Genomic DNA, 16432 nt, shown 5'->3' with positions numbered 1-16432 from the left:
TATCTCCACGTGCCAATTGCTACAGAACATCAACGTTTTCTACGTTTTGTGATAGGAGACGACCATCTTCAGTTCGTAGCTCTGCCATTCGGTCTGGCGACAGCCCCACGGGTCTTCACCAAGGTCATGGCGGCAGTGGTAGCAGTCTTGCACTCTCAGGGACACTCGGTGATCCCTTACCTAGACGATCTACTGGTCAAGGCACCCTCTCAAGAGGCATGCCAACTCAGCCTGAATGCTACGCTGGAGACTCTACAGTCTTTCGGATGGATCATCAACTTTCCAAAGTCGATCCTGTCACCGACCCAATCACTCACGTATCTTGGCATGGAGTTCCATACTCTAGCAGCGATAGTGAAGCTTCCGCTGAACAAACAGCGATCACTACAAACAGGGGTGCAATCTCTCCTTCAGGGTCAGTCGCACCCCTTGCGGCGCCTCATGCACTTCCTAGGGAAGATGGTGGCAGCCATGGAAGCAGTTCCCTTTGCGCAGTTTCATCTGCGCCCACTTCAATGGGACATTCTCCGCCAATGGGACGGAAAGTCAACGTCACTAGACAGGAAAGTCTCCCTCTCCCAGACGGCCAAGGACTCTCTACAATGGTGGCTCCTTCCCACCTCATTGTCTCAGGGAAGATCCTTCCTGCCCCCGTCCTGGGCAGTGGTCACGACAGATGCGAGTCTGTCAGGGTGGGGAGCAGTTTTTCTCCACCACAGGGCTCAGGGAACGTGGACTCCGCAGGAGTCCACCCTTCAGATCAATGTTCTGGAAATCAGGGCAGTGTATCTTGCCCTACTAGCCTTCCAACAGTGGCTGGAAGGAAAGCAGATCCGAATCCAGTCGGACAACTCCACAGCGGTGGCATACATCAACCACCAAGGAGGGACGCGCAGTCGGCAAGCCTTCCAAGAAGTCCGGCGCATTCTAATGTGGGTGGAAGACACAGCATCCACCATATCCGCGGTTCACATCCCAGGCGTCGAAAACTGGGAAGCAGACTTCCTCAGTCGCCAGGGCATGGACGCAGGGGAATGGTCCCTTCACCCGGACGCGTTTCAGGAAATCTGTCGCCGCTGGGGAGTGCCGGACGTCGACCTAATGGCGTCCCGGCACAACAACAAGGTCCCGGCATTTATGGCGAGGTCGCGCGATCAAAGAGCTCTGGCGGCAGACGCCTTAGTACAAGATTGGTCGCAGTTCCGGCTCCCATACGTATTCCCGCCTCTGGCACTCTTGCCCAGAGTCTTACGCAAGATCAGATCCGATTGCAGCCGCGTCATACTCGTCGCCCCAGACTGGCCGAGGAGATCGTGGTATCCGGATCTGTGGCATCTCACGGTCGGCCGACCGTGGTCACTTCCAGACCGACCAGACTTACTGTCCCAAGGGCCGTTTTTCCATCAGAATTCTGCGGCCCTGAACCTGACTGTGTGGCCATTGAGTCCTGGATCCTAGCGTCTGCAGGATTATCCCAAGGAGTTGTAGCCACAATGAGACAGGCTAGAAAGTCGACTTCTGCTAAGATCTACCACAGAACGTGGAAGATTTTCTTATCCTGGTGTTCCGCTCAGGGAGTGTCTCCCTGGCCATTTGCATTGCCCACTTTTCTTTCTTTCCTGCAATCGGGGTTAGAAAAGGGCTTGTCGCTCAGCTCCATTAAAGGGCAAGTCTCGGCACTATCCGTGTTTTTTCAGAAGCGTCTAGCACGTCTTCCTAAGGTGCGCACGTTTTTGCAGGGGGTCTGTCATATTGTGCCCCCGTACAGGCGGCCGTTAGATCCATGGGATCTGAACAGGGTACTAGTTGCTCTCCAGAAGCCGCCTTTCGAGCCTCTGAAGGAAGTTTCCTTTTCTCGCCTGTCACAGAAAGTGGCGTTTCTTGTTGCGATCACATCGCTTCGGCGAGTGTCGGAGCTGGCAGCTCTGTCATCCAAGGCTCCCTTCCTGGTGTTCCACCAGGACAAGGTAGTGCTGCGCCCCATTCCGGAGTTTCTCCCTAAGGTCGTATCCTCGTTTCATCTTAATCAGGATATATCCTTGCCTTCCTTTTGTCCTCATCCGGTTCACCGGTATGAAAAGGACTTACGTTTGCTAGATCTGGTGAGAGCACTCAGAATCTACATTTCCCGCACGGCGCCCATGCGCCGTTCCGATGCACTTTTTGTCCTTGTCGCTGGTCCGCGCAAGGGGTTGCAGGCTTCTAAAGCCACCCTGGCTCGATGGATCAAAGAACCAATTCTAGAGGCCTACCGTTCTGCGGGGCTTCCGGTTCCTTCAGGGCTAAAAGCCCACTCAACCAGAGCCGTGGGTGCGTCCTGGGCATTACGACACCAGGCTTCGGCTCAACAAGTGTGCCAGGCAGCTACCTGGTCGAGTCTGCACACTTTCACCAAGCATTATCAGGTGCATACCTATGCTTCGGCGGATGCCAGCTTAGGTAGAAGAGTCCTGCAGGCGGCAGTGACACCCCCGTAGGGGAGGGCTGTTTTGCAGCTCTAACATGAGGTATTTCTTTACCCACCCAGGGACAGCTTTTGGACGTCCCAATCGTCTGGGTCTCCCAATAGAGCGCTGAAGAAGAAGGGAATTTTGTTACTTACCGTAAATTCCTTTTCTTCTAGCTCTTATTGGGAGACCCAGCACCCGCCCTGTTGTCCTTCGGGATTTTTTTGTTGTTTGCGGGTACACATGTTGTTCATGTTGAACGGTTTTTCAGTTCTCCGATGTTACTCGGAGTTAATTTGTTTAAACCAGTTATTGGCTTTCCTCCTTCTTGCTTTGGCACTAAAACTGGAGAACCCGTGATACCACGGGGGGGTATAGCCAGAAGGGGAGGGGCCTTGCACTTTTTGGTGTAGTGCTTTGTGTGGCCTCCGGAGGCAGTAGCTATACCCCAATCGTCTGGGTCTCCCAATAAGAGCTAGAAGAAAAGGAATTTACGGTAAGTAACAAAATTCCCTTCTTTTTTCACAAGGGTATCAAAATGCAGCATAAAATTTACTGTGCAATTTCTCCTGAGTACACAGATGTCTCATATGTTGTGAAAATCAACTGTTTGGGCTCACGGCGGGGCTCGAAAGAGAAGAAGTGCCATTTGACTGCAGAATTGTGTGGAATCATTAGCGGACGCCATGTCGGGTTTGGCGAGCCCCTGATGTGCCTAAACAGTAAGGCTATGTGCGCACTTTGCTTTTCTTTGTCGCTCCTAATTGGGAGACCCAGACAATTGGTTGTATAGCTATGCCTCCGGAGGCCACACAAAGTATTACACTAAAAGTGTAAAGCCCCTCCCCTTCAGCCTATACACCCCCCGTACTGCTACGGGCTCATCAGTTTTTATGCTTTGTGCGAAGGAGGTCAGACATCCACGCATAGCTCCACAGCTTAGTCAGCAGCAGCTGCTGACTATGTCGGATGGAAGAAAAGAGGGCCCATAACAGGGCCCCCAGCATGCTCCCTTCTCACCCCACTCTTGTCGGCGGTGTTGTTAAGGTTGAGGTATCCATTGCGGGTACGGAGGCTGGAGCCCACATGCTGCTTTCCTTCCCCATCCCTCAATTAGGGCTCTGGGTGAAGTGGGATCCCATCGGTCTCCAGGCACAGGAGACCGTGCTCCATCCACAGCTCCTGAGGACCCTGCTGGATAGGAGCCGAGTATCGTTCAGGGACATGGCCCTGCTACTTGGAGGTACTCTGTGTCCCCGTGGGGACCGCGCACAGCAACACTCCAGCATTGCTGGGTGTGCTAGTGCACCAGAGACAGCAGCGCTGGCTGCATTTGTGCCACTATACACTTCAGCGTCGCTGAGTGTATTTGTGTAGGGGGACTGCCGCGCTGACCACCGCTGCCATGGTTATCACTGCGGCGCGGCTGGGACTGTTAGTGCGCCGGGGACTTCCGCGCCGACCGCGCTTATACGGCGGCCGCGCTTATAACTATAGTCCCCGGCTTCTGCGGCCTAGTCTCATTCTTTTCCCGCCCCCAGCCCTGCCAGTCAGGGGAAGGGCGGGACGCTGTACAGGTCGGCAGCACTGAGGGCTGGAGCATGCTTTGCATACTCCACCCCCCTCACTCTGCACAGTGGGGCACCAGTTCCCGCACTTTTCTGGGTCACGCCCACGGCTCCCTCCTCTCCCCAGGACGCTGGCAGCCATTCCTCTCAGCTCTGCTAACGCTGGAGAGGAGAGACAAGCTCAGGGAGACCCAGGCAAGAATTCTGGTGCCCACACAAACGCTTTGCGCAGGCGGTAAGCAGCACCTGTGGTGCTGGCCCCACTAGTGCAGAAGTGTATTTATAGTTTATATGATTATAGTCTATACTTTACACTGTAGGGTGCACTGTTGATTTGTGGCTATTTTCCCTCCTGTATTGCTCAGAGGAGACAACAGCATGTCGTCCACAAATAGCAAGGGTGCCATGGCACAGACTTACTATGCTGCCTGTGCAGCATGTACGGCTATACTGCCGGCAGGTTCCACTGACCCTCATTGTGTGCAATGCTCGGCCCCTGTGGCACTTTCTCAGCCGGAGCCTCTGCTAGGGGTGGCCCAGGGAGAACCACCTGTTAACACTGTCCAGGTGACAGGGACGGAGTTTGCAGTTTTTACTGAAAGACTTTCTGAGACTATGGCTAAGATATTAGAAGCCTTGCAGTCCAGGCCGGCATCTCAAGCCAGGGGCACTGTGGTATCATTGTCCCCTGGTTCCCCTCAGTTGGAACAGCAATGTCTTCCCGGGGTGTCTCATGGATCCCAGGGTGAGGTCTCTGACACGGACCGCAGCCCCAGACCGACTAAGCGAGCTCGCTATGATATCCCCTCGACATCATCACAATGTTCAGGGTCTCAGCGAGAGGACTCTCTGTATGATGAAGCGGAGGTAGCTGATCAGGATTCTGATCCTGAAGCCGCTCTCAACCTTGATACTCCTGATGGGGACGCCATAGTGAATGATCATATTGCGTCCATCAATGAAATGTTGGATATTTCTCCCTCAGCTCCTTCAGTGGAGGAGTCAGCTTCTCAGCAGGAGAAATTCCGTTTCAGGTTTCCCAAGCGTACAAAGAGTATGTTTCTGGACCACTCTGACTTCAGAGAGGCAGTCCAGAAACACCGAGCTTATCCAGATAAGCGTTTTTCCAAGCGCCTTAAGGATACACGTTACCCTTTTCCCCCTGACGTGGTCAAGGGCTGGACTCAGTGTCCCAAGGTGGATCCTCCAATCTCCAGACTGGCGGCTAGATCCATAGTTGCAGTGGAAGATGGAGCTTCACTCAAGGATGCCACTGACAGACAGATGGAGCTCTGGTTGAAATCCATCTATGAAGCTATCGGCGCGTCTTTTGCTCCAGCATTCGCAGCCGTATGGGCACTCCAAGCTATCTCAGCTGGTCAGGCGCAAATTGACGCACTCACGTACGTCTGCGCCGCAGGTGGCGTCCATAACCTCTCAAACGTCGGCATTTGCGTCCTACGCTATTAATGCTGTCCTGGACTCTGCGACCCGTACGGCGGTTGCAGCCGCCAATTCGGTGGTAATACGCAGGGCCTTGTGGCTGCGGGAATGGAAGGCAGATTCGGCTTCCAAAAAGTGCTTAACTGGATTGCCATTTTCTGGCGACCGTTTGTTTGGTGAGAGATTGGATGAAATCATCAAACAATCCAAGGGAAAGGAAACATCCTTACCCCAGGCCAAACCAAAAACACCCCAACAGAGGAGGGGACAGTCGAGGTTTCGGTCCTTTCGGGGTGCGGGCAGGTCACAATTCTCCTCGTCCAAATGGCCTCAGAAGGATCAGAGGAACGCCGACGCATGGCGGTCTAAATCACGCCCTAAAAAGACCGCCGGAGGTGCCGCTACCAAGGCGGCTTCCTCAGGACTTACGGCCTCCTCACACCGCATCCTCGGTCGGTGGCAGGCTCTCCCGCTTTTGCGACACCTGGCTGCCACAAGTAAAAGACCGTTGGGTGAGAGACATTTTGGCTCACGGTTACAGGATAGAGTTCAGCTCTCGTCCTCCGACTCGATTCTTCAGAACATCTCCGCCTCCCGAGCGAGCCGAGGCTCTTCTGCAGGCGGTGGGCATTCTGAAGGCAGAAGGAGTGGTGGTCCCGGTTCCTCTTCAGCAACAGGGTCACGGTTTCTACTCCAACCTGTTTGTGGTTCCAAAGAAGGACGGGTCCTTCCGTCCTGTTTTGGACCTAAAACTGCTCAACAAACACGTAAGGACCAGGCGGTTCCGGATGGAATCCCTCCGCTCCGTCATCGCCTCAATGTCCCAAGGAGATTTCCTAGCATCGATCGATATCAAGGATGCTTATCTCCACGTACCAATTGCTCCAGAGCATCAGCGCTTCTTGCGCTTCGCCATAGGAGACGAACACCTTCAGTTCGCGGCACTGCCGTTTGGCCTGGCGACAGCCCCAAGGGTTTTCACCAAGGTCATGGCTACAGTAGTTGCGGTCCTCCACTCTCAGGGTCACTCAGTGATACCTTACTTAGACGATCTGCTGGTCAAGGCACCCTCTCAAGAGGCATGCCAACACAGCCTCAACGTTACTCTGGAGATTCTCCAGAGTTTCGGGTGGATCATCAATTTTCCAAAGTCAAATCTGACACCGGTCCAATCACTGACATATCTTGGCATGGAGTTTCATACTCTTCCAGCGATAGTGAAGCTTCCGCTGGACAAACAGCGTTCACTACACACAGGGGTACAATCTCTCCTTCAAGGTCGGTCACACCCCTTGAGGCACCTCATGCACTTCCTGGGGAAGATGGTGGCAGCAATGGAAGCAGTCCCTTTCGCGCAGTTTCACCTGCGTCCTCTTCAATGGGACATCCTACGCAAGTGGGACAGGAGGCCGACGTCCCTAGACAGGAACGTCTCCCTCTCTCAAGCAACCAAAGCTTCCCTTCGGTGGTGGCTTCTTCCCACCTCATTATCGAAAGGGAAATCCTTCCTACCCCCATCCTGGGCGGTGGTCACGATGGACGCGAGCCTGTCAGGGTGGGGAGCAGTTTTTCTCCACCACAGGGCTCAGGGTACGTGGACTCAGCAAGAGTCCTCACTTCAGATCAATGTTCTGGAGATCAGGGCAGTGTATCTTGCCCTAAAAGCGTTCCAGCAGTGGCTGAAAGGCAAGCAGATCCGAATTCAGTCGGACAACTCCACAGCGGTGGCTTACATCAACCACCAAGGTGGGACACGCAGTCGGCAAGCCTTCCAGGAAGTCCGGAGGATTCTGCTGTGGGTGGAAGCCACAGCATCCACCATCTCCGCAGTTCACATCCCGGGCGTAGAAAACTGGGAAGCAGACTTTCTCAGTCGCCAGGGCATGGACGCAGGGGAATGGTCCCTTCACCCGGACGTGTTTCAGGAGATCTGTTGCCGCTGGGGGATGCCGGACGTCGACCTAATGGCGTCACGGCACAACAACAAGGTCCCAACATTCATGGCTCGATCTCAAGATCACAGAGCTCTGGCGGCAGACGCCTTAGTTCAGGATTGGTCGCAGTTTCAGCTTCCTTATGTGTTTCTTCCTCTGGCTCTGTTGCCCAGAGTGTTACGCAAGATAAGGGCCGACTGCCGCCGCGCCATCCTCGTCGCTCCAGACTGGCCGAGGAGGTCGTGGTACCCGGATCTGTGGCATCTCACGGTTGGCCAACCGTGGGCACTGCCAGACCGACCAAATTTGCTGTCTCAAGGGCCGTTTTTCCATCTGAATTCTGCGGCCCTCAACCTGACTGTGTGGCCATTGAGTCCTGGATCCTAGCGTCTTCAGGATTATCTCAAGAGGTCATTGCCACTATGAGACAGGCTAGGAAACCAACGTCCGCCAAGATCTACCACAGGACGTGGAAAATATTCCTGTCGTGGTGCTCTGCTCAGGCGTTTTCTCCCTGGCCATTTGCCTTGCCCACTTTTCATCTCAATCAGGACATCTCCTTACCCTCGTTTTGTCCTCATCCAGTTCACCAATGTGAAAAGGATTTGCACTTGTTAGATCTGGTGAGAGCACTCAGACTCTACATTTCTCGTACGGCGCCCCTGCGCCGCTCCGATGCACTCTTTGTCCTTGTCGCTGGCCAGCGTAAAGGGACACAAGCTTCCAAATCAACCCTGGCTCGGTGGATCAAGGAACCAATTCTCGAAGCTTACCGTTCCTCGGGGCTTCCGGTTCCCTCAGGACTGAAGGCCCATTCTACCAGGGCCGTGGGAGCGTCCTGGGCCTTGCGACACCAGGCTACGGCTCAGCAGATGTGTCAGGCAGCTACCTGGTCGAGCCTGCACACTTTCACGAAACACTATCAGATGCATACCTATGCTTCGGCAGATGCCAGCCTAGGTAGGCGAGTCCTTCAGGCGGCAGTTGCCCACCTGTAGGACGGAGCCGTTACGGCTTTATTATGAGGTATTATTTACCCACCCAGGGACTGCTTTTGGACGTCCCAATTGTCTGGGTCTCCCAATTAGGAGCGACAAAGAAGAAGGGAATTTTGTTTACTTACCGTAAATTCCTTTTCTTCTAGCTCCAATTGGGAGACCCAGCACCCGCCCCTGTTTTTTGTATACACATGTTGTTCATGTTAAATGGTTTCAGTTCTCCGATATTCCTTCGGATTGAATTTACTTTAAACCAGTTTATAATTTTTTCATCCTTCTGGCTTTTGCACCAAAACTGATGAGCCCGTAGCAGTACGGGGGGTGTATAGGCTGAAGGGGAGGGGCTTTACACTTTTAGTGTAATACTTTGTGTGGCCTCCGGAGGCATAGCTATACACCCAATTGTCTGGGTCTCCCAATTGGAGCTAGAAGAAAAGGAATTTACGGTAAGTAAACAAAATTCCCTTCTTTACCTGCTTTTTCAACTGCAGCGTTTAATGCCAAAATGGTTGTGTTCTGCTTTTCAAGCAAAGTCTATGGGAATTTGGGTTTCTTGTCCGCACTTTGCAGTTCAAACTGCAGCCTTTTTGTTGCAGAACTTTGGTCAAAAACTCAGCTTTGCAGGGCAAAACCCAAATGGCAAAAACAATTGTCATGTTTTTGTTTTTGCCATTTGGGTTTTGCCCTGCAAAGCTGAGTTTTTGACCAAAGTTCTGCAACAAAAAGGCTGCAGTTTGAACTGCAAAGTGCGGACAAGAAACCCAAATTCCCATAGACTTTGCTTGAAAAGCAGAACATAACCATTTTGGCATTAAACGCTGCAGTTGAAAAAGCAGGTAAAAAGCAAAGTGCGCACATAGCCTAAAGCTCTCCCACAAGTGACCCCATTTTGTAAACTAGAGCGCTCAAGGAATTTATCTAGATGGTTGGTTAGCACCTGGAACCCTGGGGTCTTCACACAATTTTACAACGTTGAGCTGTGAAAATGAAAAAAATTGAACAACTTTGATATATCCTAAAGTTTTTTACCTGATGCAATTTTCCTTTGTGAAGATTTTAATGGTTTTGGAATAAAGTTTTTTATTTTTTACATAGTTTTTTGGATGCTGGATTTGTTTGAAACTAAATTTTTTTTTGTCAGTTTTTGCAATTTTTTTTTTTTTTTACAGTGTTCACTGAAGGGGTTAACTAGCGTGACAGTTTTATAGATCGGGTTGTACGTACGTGGCAATACCAAATATGTGTACTTTTTTTTTGTGAGGGTTTTTTTCACATTTACATATTTATTAGAATTTCTTTTCTTTATTTTCAGATTTTTTTTACATTCTTGATATTTTTTCAAACTTTTTTTTTTTTACTTGGCCCCCTTATCTTTCAGTGATTTAATCCACTGCAGTGGATGGCATGGTCTGTGAGGCTTGCCATAGCTCAGTAACCCGGGATTGTCATGGTGACGACCTTTGGTTACCATGTTCGCGATCGGGTCCCAGTGATCACATTACAGGGACCTGATCACTAGGGAAAAAGGCGATCCCTGTCTCCTGAATGCTGCGATCACATTGATCTAAGCATTTAGGGGGTTAATCTGCCGAGAATGGCGTGTGCACCGCTCCTGTTAGTAAGAACTGGGTGCCAGCTGTAAGATGAGCCAGTGATCCGGCGGCGATCTCGGGGGTACAGTGCAGGAACCCCCGCCATCGCCATGACGTAATTGTATGTCATATGTCAGAAACTGTTCCATGACGTACAGATACGTCAAGGGTTGTGAAGGGGTTAATAGCTGCTGAGTAAGATACAAAAGTTGTATAGAAACAGCACATGTATGACAAGTAGGAAAAATGTGTCCAACTTTTCTGGATGAGAATGGGACTGATTATTTTATACGCATGTGTGACCCCAGCCTGAGTGTCTAGAGGCCTCTTTTAATGCTTATTATTATTATTATTATTAATAATTTTTTAAGCCTTGGCAGCAGCTGCCTGACACTGGTCACAGTTGAGGTTGCCATACATCAAAGTCATTTTCAGTGATTGTTTTCTCTAGGTATTAAAATTTAGAACATAATTACATTGTCAGGGCCAGGCGGTCGGGCAGACCCAGGAGGTGGATCCACTGGGCCGAACTCTAAGATGGTGGTAAGGAGTCCGGTAGCTGAAGCACTATGGGCAGCAGAACAGTCCGTGCAAGTGAGTGTAACGGAGAAGTCCCTGGGACCACGGAGTCACAGATGGTAGTCCGGGTGACGTAGCTCAGGTTCGGAAGCCGAGATGATGTCAGGCGGGGTCCGGAACCTTTGGAGCGAGATGACGGGTCACCGCAGGGATCCGAGAGGGTACGCACTGTCAGATGGCAGACGGACAGCGTGCGGGGTTCGGGATTCAGCAGGACCGGATGGCGAGGCAGGATCAGCTCTAGAAGAGAGATACGTGAGTATGGCAAGAAGACACAAGGAGACCTGACTCCTAGCTTGGAAAACACGAAGATCAGGCCCCGCCCCCTTGGACAATAACCCCCTTTATACCCTGTACCTGTTTAGCCTCATTTCCTGTTAATGGACGCTGGCCCTTTAAGAAAGGGTCAGTGACCGCGCGCGCCCTAATGCGCATGCGCGCAGCCCGGGTGCCAGAAGCCAGGGAAGGAAGCTGAGAGGAGGACGCAGGGGAGCCGGCCAGGGCCTGGGAAGCCGTCGGGCGCCGGGATCGGAGACCAGGGGGCCTGGGAAGGACGGGCACCGGAGGCTGGAGAGCGGGGAGCGTGGCAGGTGAGCCGGGGAGCGGGGCTGAGGACCCGGGGAGCGGAGCAGAGGACCCGGGGAGGGGAGCCGAGGACCCGGGGAGCGTGACATACATTTTTTATCTTCTCTGCCCAAGTGTATAACCTTACAACATAATATGGTGGATCTGTATGGAATCCGGTTTTTTTTTGTCCACCCTCATAGACTGTATTGGGCAAGTCTCGTTTTGACTCACATGGAACTAATAAATAATATAAGACCCACACTCTTTTTGTATTGAATTAATGTGCAGGTGCACAAATCCGCTATGTGGCCAATATACAAACAAACACGTACACTGTGCGGCAGCACACTGCGATTAATGAATACGTGAACTCCAATTTTGCAAACATGTGGTACTTCGTTAGGTGTTGTCCCCCTCCAGGGCTCAGCACCCTTGTCCACCCTTCTTTTTCACACAAGATTTTAAGTGCGAGCTAGGCCTGGTTCACTTTTAACTCCCCATTCAGATGAGGCTGTTTTAGCTCATGGAAAAGTAGCACAATGAAGTTTAGGGATCATCTATATTAAAAGGTACACCTTGATGTGGTTGGCTGGCTTTTGCGCTCTTTGATCAAAAATTGCTAACTAAGAACCTTATGTTTTTAACATTTATAACAATATTTAAGTTCATGTTTTCATTAATTGCGGTGTGCTGCTGCACCATGGTGTGCTGCTGCATCGTGTATACCTTCGGGCCCTCAGGCCATATGCATCCTGCAAAGATTTTTTTTTTGTGGCCCCTGGACAGACTCCCAGGAACTACAATGCTGGAGTGGCAGACGCATGTTGCTGGCCACTAGCCCTTTAAGTTTCACAGCTGTGATTCCTACACTGAAGGATTATGTCCACATACTGACCCAGTGCCAGCATGAGGACTTATTTGTGGGTGGGGTAGGATGTGCTCCCGTCCTGCAAAAGAGGAATGGGTATCCCAGCGTCTCCCAGGTCTGACTGTGCTCCCCAGGTGCTCTCTGGCATCCCCCAGGTGCTCTCTGTGCCCCTTTGGCATCCCCCAGGTGCTCTCTGTGCCCCTTTGGCATCCCCCCAGGTGCTCTCTGTGCCCCTTTGGCATCCCCCGAGGTGCTCTCTGTGCCCCTTTGGCATCCCCCCAGGTGCTCTCTGTGCCCCTCTGGCATCCCCCCAGGTGCTCTCTGTGCCCCTCTGGCATCCCCCCAGGTGCTCTCGGTGCCCCTCTGGCATCCCCCCAGGTGCTCTCGGTGCCCCTCTGGCATCCCCCCAGGTGCTCTCGGTGCCCCTCTGGCATCCCCCCAGGTGCTCTCTGTGCCCCTCTGGCATCCCCCCAGGTGCTCTCTGTGCCCCTCTGGCATCCCCCCAGGTGCTCTCGGTGCCCCTCTGGCGTACCCCACTTGCTCCCTGTGCCCCCAGCTATGTTTTTGCCCCACAGCTATGTCTATGCACCCTAGTGATGTATATTCCTCCCAGCCCTCCCCAGTGATGTATGTGCCTCCCTAGTGACGTGTATATACCCCCATCAATGTTTGTGCCCCCACAGCTATGTCTATACTCCCCACCAATGATGTATGTACCTCAGCCATGTCTATGCCCCATAGCTTACCTAGTGATGTATATTTCTCCCAGCCCTCCCCAATGATGTATTTTCCCTCGGCGTTTCCTTTGATGTCTATGCCCCCAGCCTCTCCAGTCATGTATATGCCCCCAACCTCCCTAGTGATGTATATTCCTCCAACCCTCCCCTGTGAGGTATATTCCTCCAACCCTCCCCTGTGAGGTATGTGCCCCCATCCCCTCCTGTGAGGTATGTGCCCCCATCCCCTCCTGTGAGGTATGTGCCCCCATCCCCTCCTGTGAGGTATGTGCCCCCATCCCCTCCTGTGAGGTATGTGCCCCCATCCCCTCCTGTGAGGTATGTGCCCCCATCCCCTCCTGTGAGGTATGTGCCCCCATCCCCTCCTGTGAGGTATATTCCCCCAGCATTTCCTGTGATGTATATGCTCCATCCCTTCCTGTGATGTATATGCCCCCAGCATTTCCTGTGATGTATATGCTCCATCCCTTCCTGTGATGTATATGCCCCCAGCATCTCCTGTGATGTATATGCTCCATCCCCTCCTGTGATGTATATTCCCCCAGCGTCTCCTGTGATGTATATGCTCCATCCCTTCCTATGATGTATATACAGCAGTCCCAACTGACTCAAACCTGGAAAAGCAGTTGAGAAGCAACAAGTTCAATATCGCCTAATATCACAGCTGCACCAAGGAGTAGAAGCAGGGTAATTTTCAAGTTGATCATTTTGTGCGGCCCCCGAATTATGGTAGAGATTTTCAAATGGTCCCCGGCAGAAAAAAGGTTCCCCACCCCTGGTATATACAGATGACATGCTGCAATTTTAGTTATTTTTCTTTTGTGCTCAGACTCTGTGTGACAAAAAAAAATCATTAATCTGCAGTTCCCCATTTAATAATATTGGCCTGAGTGCGGCCCCTTTTCTTCTACCGACTGCACTTGCACAGAAAATATGGTTGTGTGAACTAGCCCTTTTAGACATGTGATCACATACTCTATATTACCGAAAATTAGTTTACCATGAAAGATAGACTGAAATATTTCATGTTTTAAATAGACATATTTTTCTCTACAGGAAGATCAGCAGATGTCTATACAGATGGGTGCTGTTTAAACAATGGAAAATCTGGAGCAGAAGGTGGAATTGGTGTTTATTGGGGTCCTCAAAATCCTCTGTGAGTCATTCCAGTAATTGCTATTAGGCTACATGCGCACGCTGCAGTTGTTTCTGCACACAAACTGCAACCAAAACTGCACCTTAACAGAGAGATCCTGGAAATGTAACAAAAAATGCTTGTAATGTAGGTGCGTTTTTGAAGTGTTCATGATGCGTTTTTGTTGCGATTTTGTTATTATGTTTTTTTTTAAAGGACAGACAAAATAGGATAGGATAATGGATAGATAGAATAGATGATAGATAGAAAAAAAATTACAAGGTGGATTTAAAGAATATATAGATTAGATAATAAGAAAGAACAGAATACACAGAAATAACAAAATAGCTTGATAGAGGGATAGTCAGCTTGGCTAGCTGTTTTTTTAACATATCCAGCACAGGAACAGCATTAGCTACAGGCTGCAACCCTCAGCTGTCTGCTGTACCTTGGCTGGTTATGAAAAATAGAGTGGATCCCACACTTTTTTTTTATTATTTGATTTATTAAAAAAATACCAGCCAAAGTACAGCAAACAACGGGGGCTGATATTAATAGGGTGGGAAGGGCCATTGTTATTTGGCCCTTTCCAGCCTAATAATAGCAGCCCACAGCCACCCCAGAAGTGGCGCATCCATAAAACACACCAATTTTGGCCCTGGACCCAGCTCTTCCTGATTGCCCTGATGCGGTGGCAATCGGGGTAATAAGGGATTAATGGCAGCCCATAGCTGCCAATAAAAGCCCTAGGTTAGTGATGTCAGGCGTCTATGAGATACCCCGCATCAATAATCTGTAAGTGAAAGTAAATAACCACAAACCGCCAAAAAATCTTTTATTTGAAATAAAATAAAAAGCCCCCTCTTTCACCACTTTATTAACCCCCAAACACCCCTCCAGGTCCGAAGTAATCCACACGAGGTCCCACGAAGCTTCCAGCAATGCTAGATTTCTGTCCTGTCACAGCCAGCGGCCATACAGTAGGACTGACACCTGTGAGTGCAGACAGAGCCGCAGCGATCAGAAAGAACCCCTGACGTCACAACTACGGGTCCCACAATAAGGCGTGTGTCGCAGCAATGACTTCACAGGTTCACTGCTGTGAGGTTCAGGCAGCTACTGAAGTGAGTCGTGCAATCGGCGATGCTGTCACTCCCGTGAGTCCTCCAGCTGCGGGTTACTATAGTCGCGGCCCTTATTTGTGCCCACTGGTGGACAATGCCAGCTGTGACGCAAATCACCTGAGTTATGGCACCCCTGATCGCGCTGATCTCTTCAGTCACTTGGGTGATTTGCTGTCACAGGTGGAGGACTCCAACTGGGACAGCGGCTAACCTGAGTAACGGCACCGCTGATAGAGCGACTCTCTTCAGTTGTGCTGTTCGATGTAGACACGCCCACCGGCGGCTGATTGGTTGCAGTCAAGACGAGCCCCCATGCTGCGTGACAGCTGTCTGACTGCAACCAATCACAGACGGGGGTAAATATGTATGAGGCTAATGAGCGGGTCCGGAAGAAGATGCGGGAGCAGTGGGACAGCCGGTGATCGGTGAGTATGTAGTGCTTTGGAGAGGGACAGAGACACCGACATGCCAAAATCACTCCAGCATTGATTTTGTCATTCTGGATCTAAGTTGGTGAGCTGCATTTTTATTGACAAAACCGCAGGTAAAACGCATGCCAAACGCACCAATTTGTAACCATGCGGGGGTTTTTTTTGCGTTTTTGATACCCTCTTTGATTTCAATGGGTGACAAATGATGACAAAAATGCAACAAAGAATGAACATGCTGCTTCTTTTTTGTCACAAACTTTTGTAAAAAAAAAACCAAAACGCTGACAAAAAAAAATGTATGCACAGCAAATTTTTTTATGATTTTGATTTTTCTTCATGACTGGGTGAATTTCTGTTTTTGCTTGTTTGATTTTTCTTTTATCTTACTCTTCTGTCAACTTGGCAAGATGAGAGCTTATTTCTGAATTTTTTTGCATTTACAGTAAATTAGGGAAACCCTGCAATTCCGGCATTGTTTTTTTGTAGGTTTCTATCTTTATGGCGTTTATTGTATGGTGAAATGGCAATATAAATCTCATGTCAGTCCAATAATGGCGATTCAAATATGTAAAAATATTTTCTCAGTTGCTTCACTAAGGGACGCTGGAAATCATGGGTGTATGCTGCTGCCACCAGGTGGCTGACATTGAGAATTACACATAAAGAAAAAGTTCACTCTCCCCACATGCAGAGACCAGGCTAAACCAGTTGAAGGTCTTGTCCACTACTTTTCCTTAGGTCATCAATGTGTGATGGGCAGAGATCCAGCCTTCCGCAGCCGAAGATAATCGTTAGCTGCCCCGTCAACTGATAGTGCCCGTGACCGTGATAGGTCTCTGACGTGGTCAGACGTCTAAGATGGCCTTTTAAATATGGTGATTCCCATTGATGACTGGAGTAATGTATGGGGACCAGGGATGAAAAAGCCACAGTGTGGTCACATTTGTCAGCACTTAAAAGGAATCGATGTTGGTTTAGGTAACTACCTGACTGAGACTCCACTGGTATT

The 16432-nt window shown here is 50.5% G+C and overlaps 1 protein-coding gene across 2 annotated transcripts in view; it reads left to right on the top strand.

Moving 5' to 3' along the window:
- The window catches only part of LOC142296937 (ribonuclease H1-like), a 169725-nt gene that overhangs the window by 45813 nt on the left and 107480 nt on the right, over positions 1-16432 (top strand). For both annotated transcript variants that reach the window (XM_075341081.1, XM_075341082.1), the window contains exon 3: positions 13790-13889. In XM_075341081.1, the coding sequence (XP_075197196.1) occupies positions 13790-13889 (100 nt within the window). The remainder of the gene's footprint in view (positions 1-13789; positions 13890-16432) is intronic.

Source organism: Anomaloglossus baeobatrachus, chromosome 3 (genome assembly GCF_048569485.1).
Source record: "Anomaloglossus baeobatrachus isolate aAnoBae1 chromosome 3, aAnoBae1.hap1, whole genome shotgun sequence".
NCBI classification, from domain to species: Eukaryota; Metazoa; Chordata; class Amphibia; order Anura; family Aromobatidae; genus Anomaloglossus; species Anomaloglossus baeobatrachus.
Note: the sequence above shows the minus strand (reverse complement) of the source record. Positions and strands in the feature narration are given on the sequence as shown.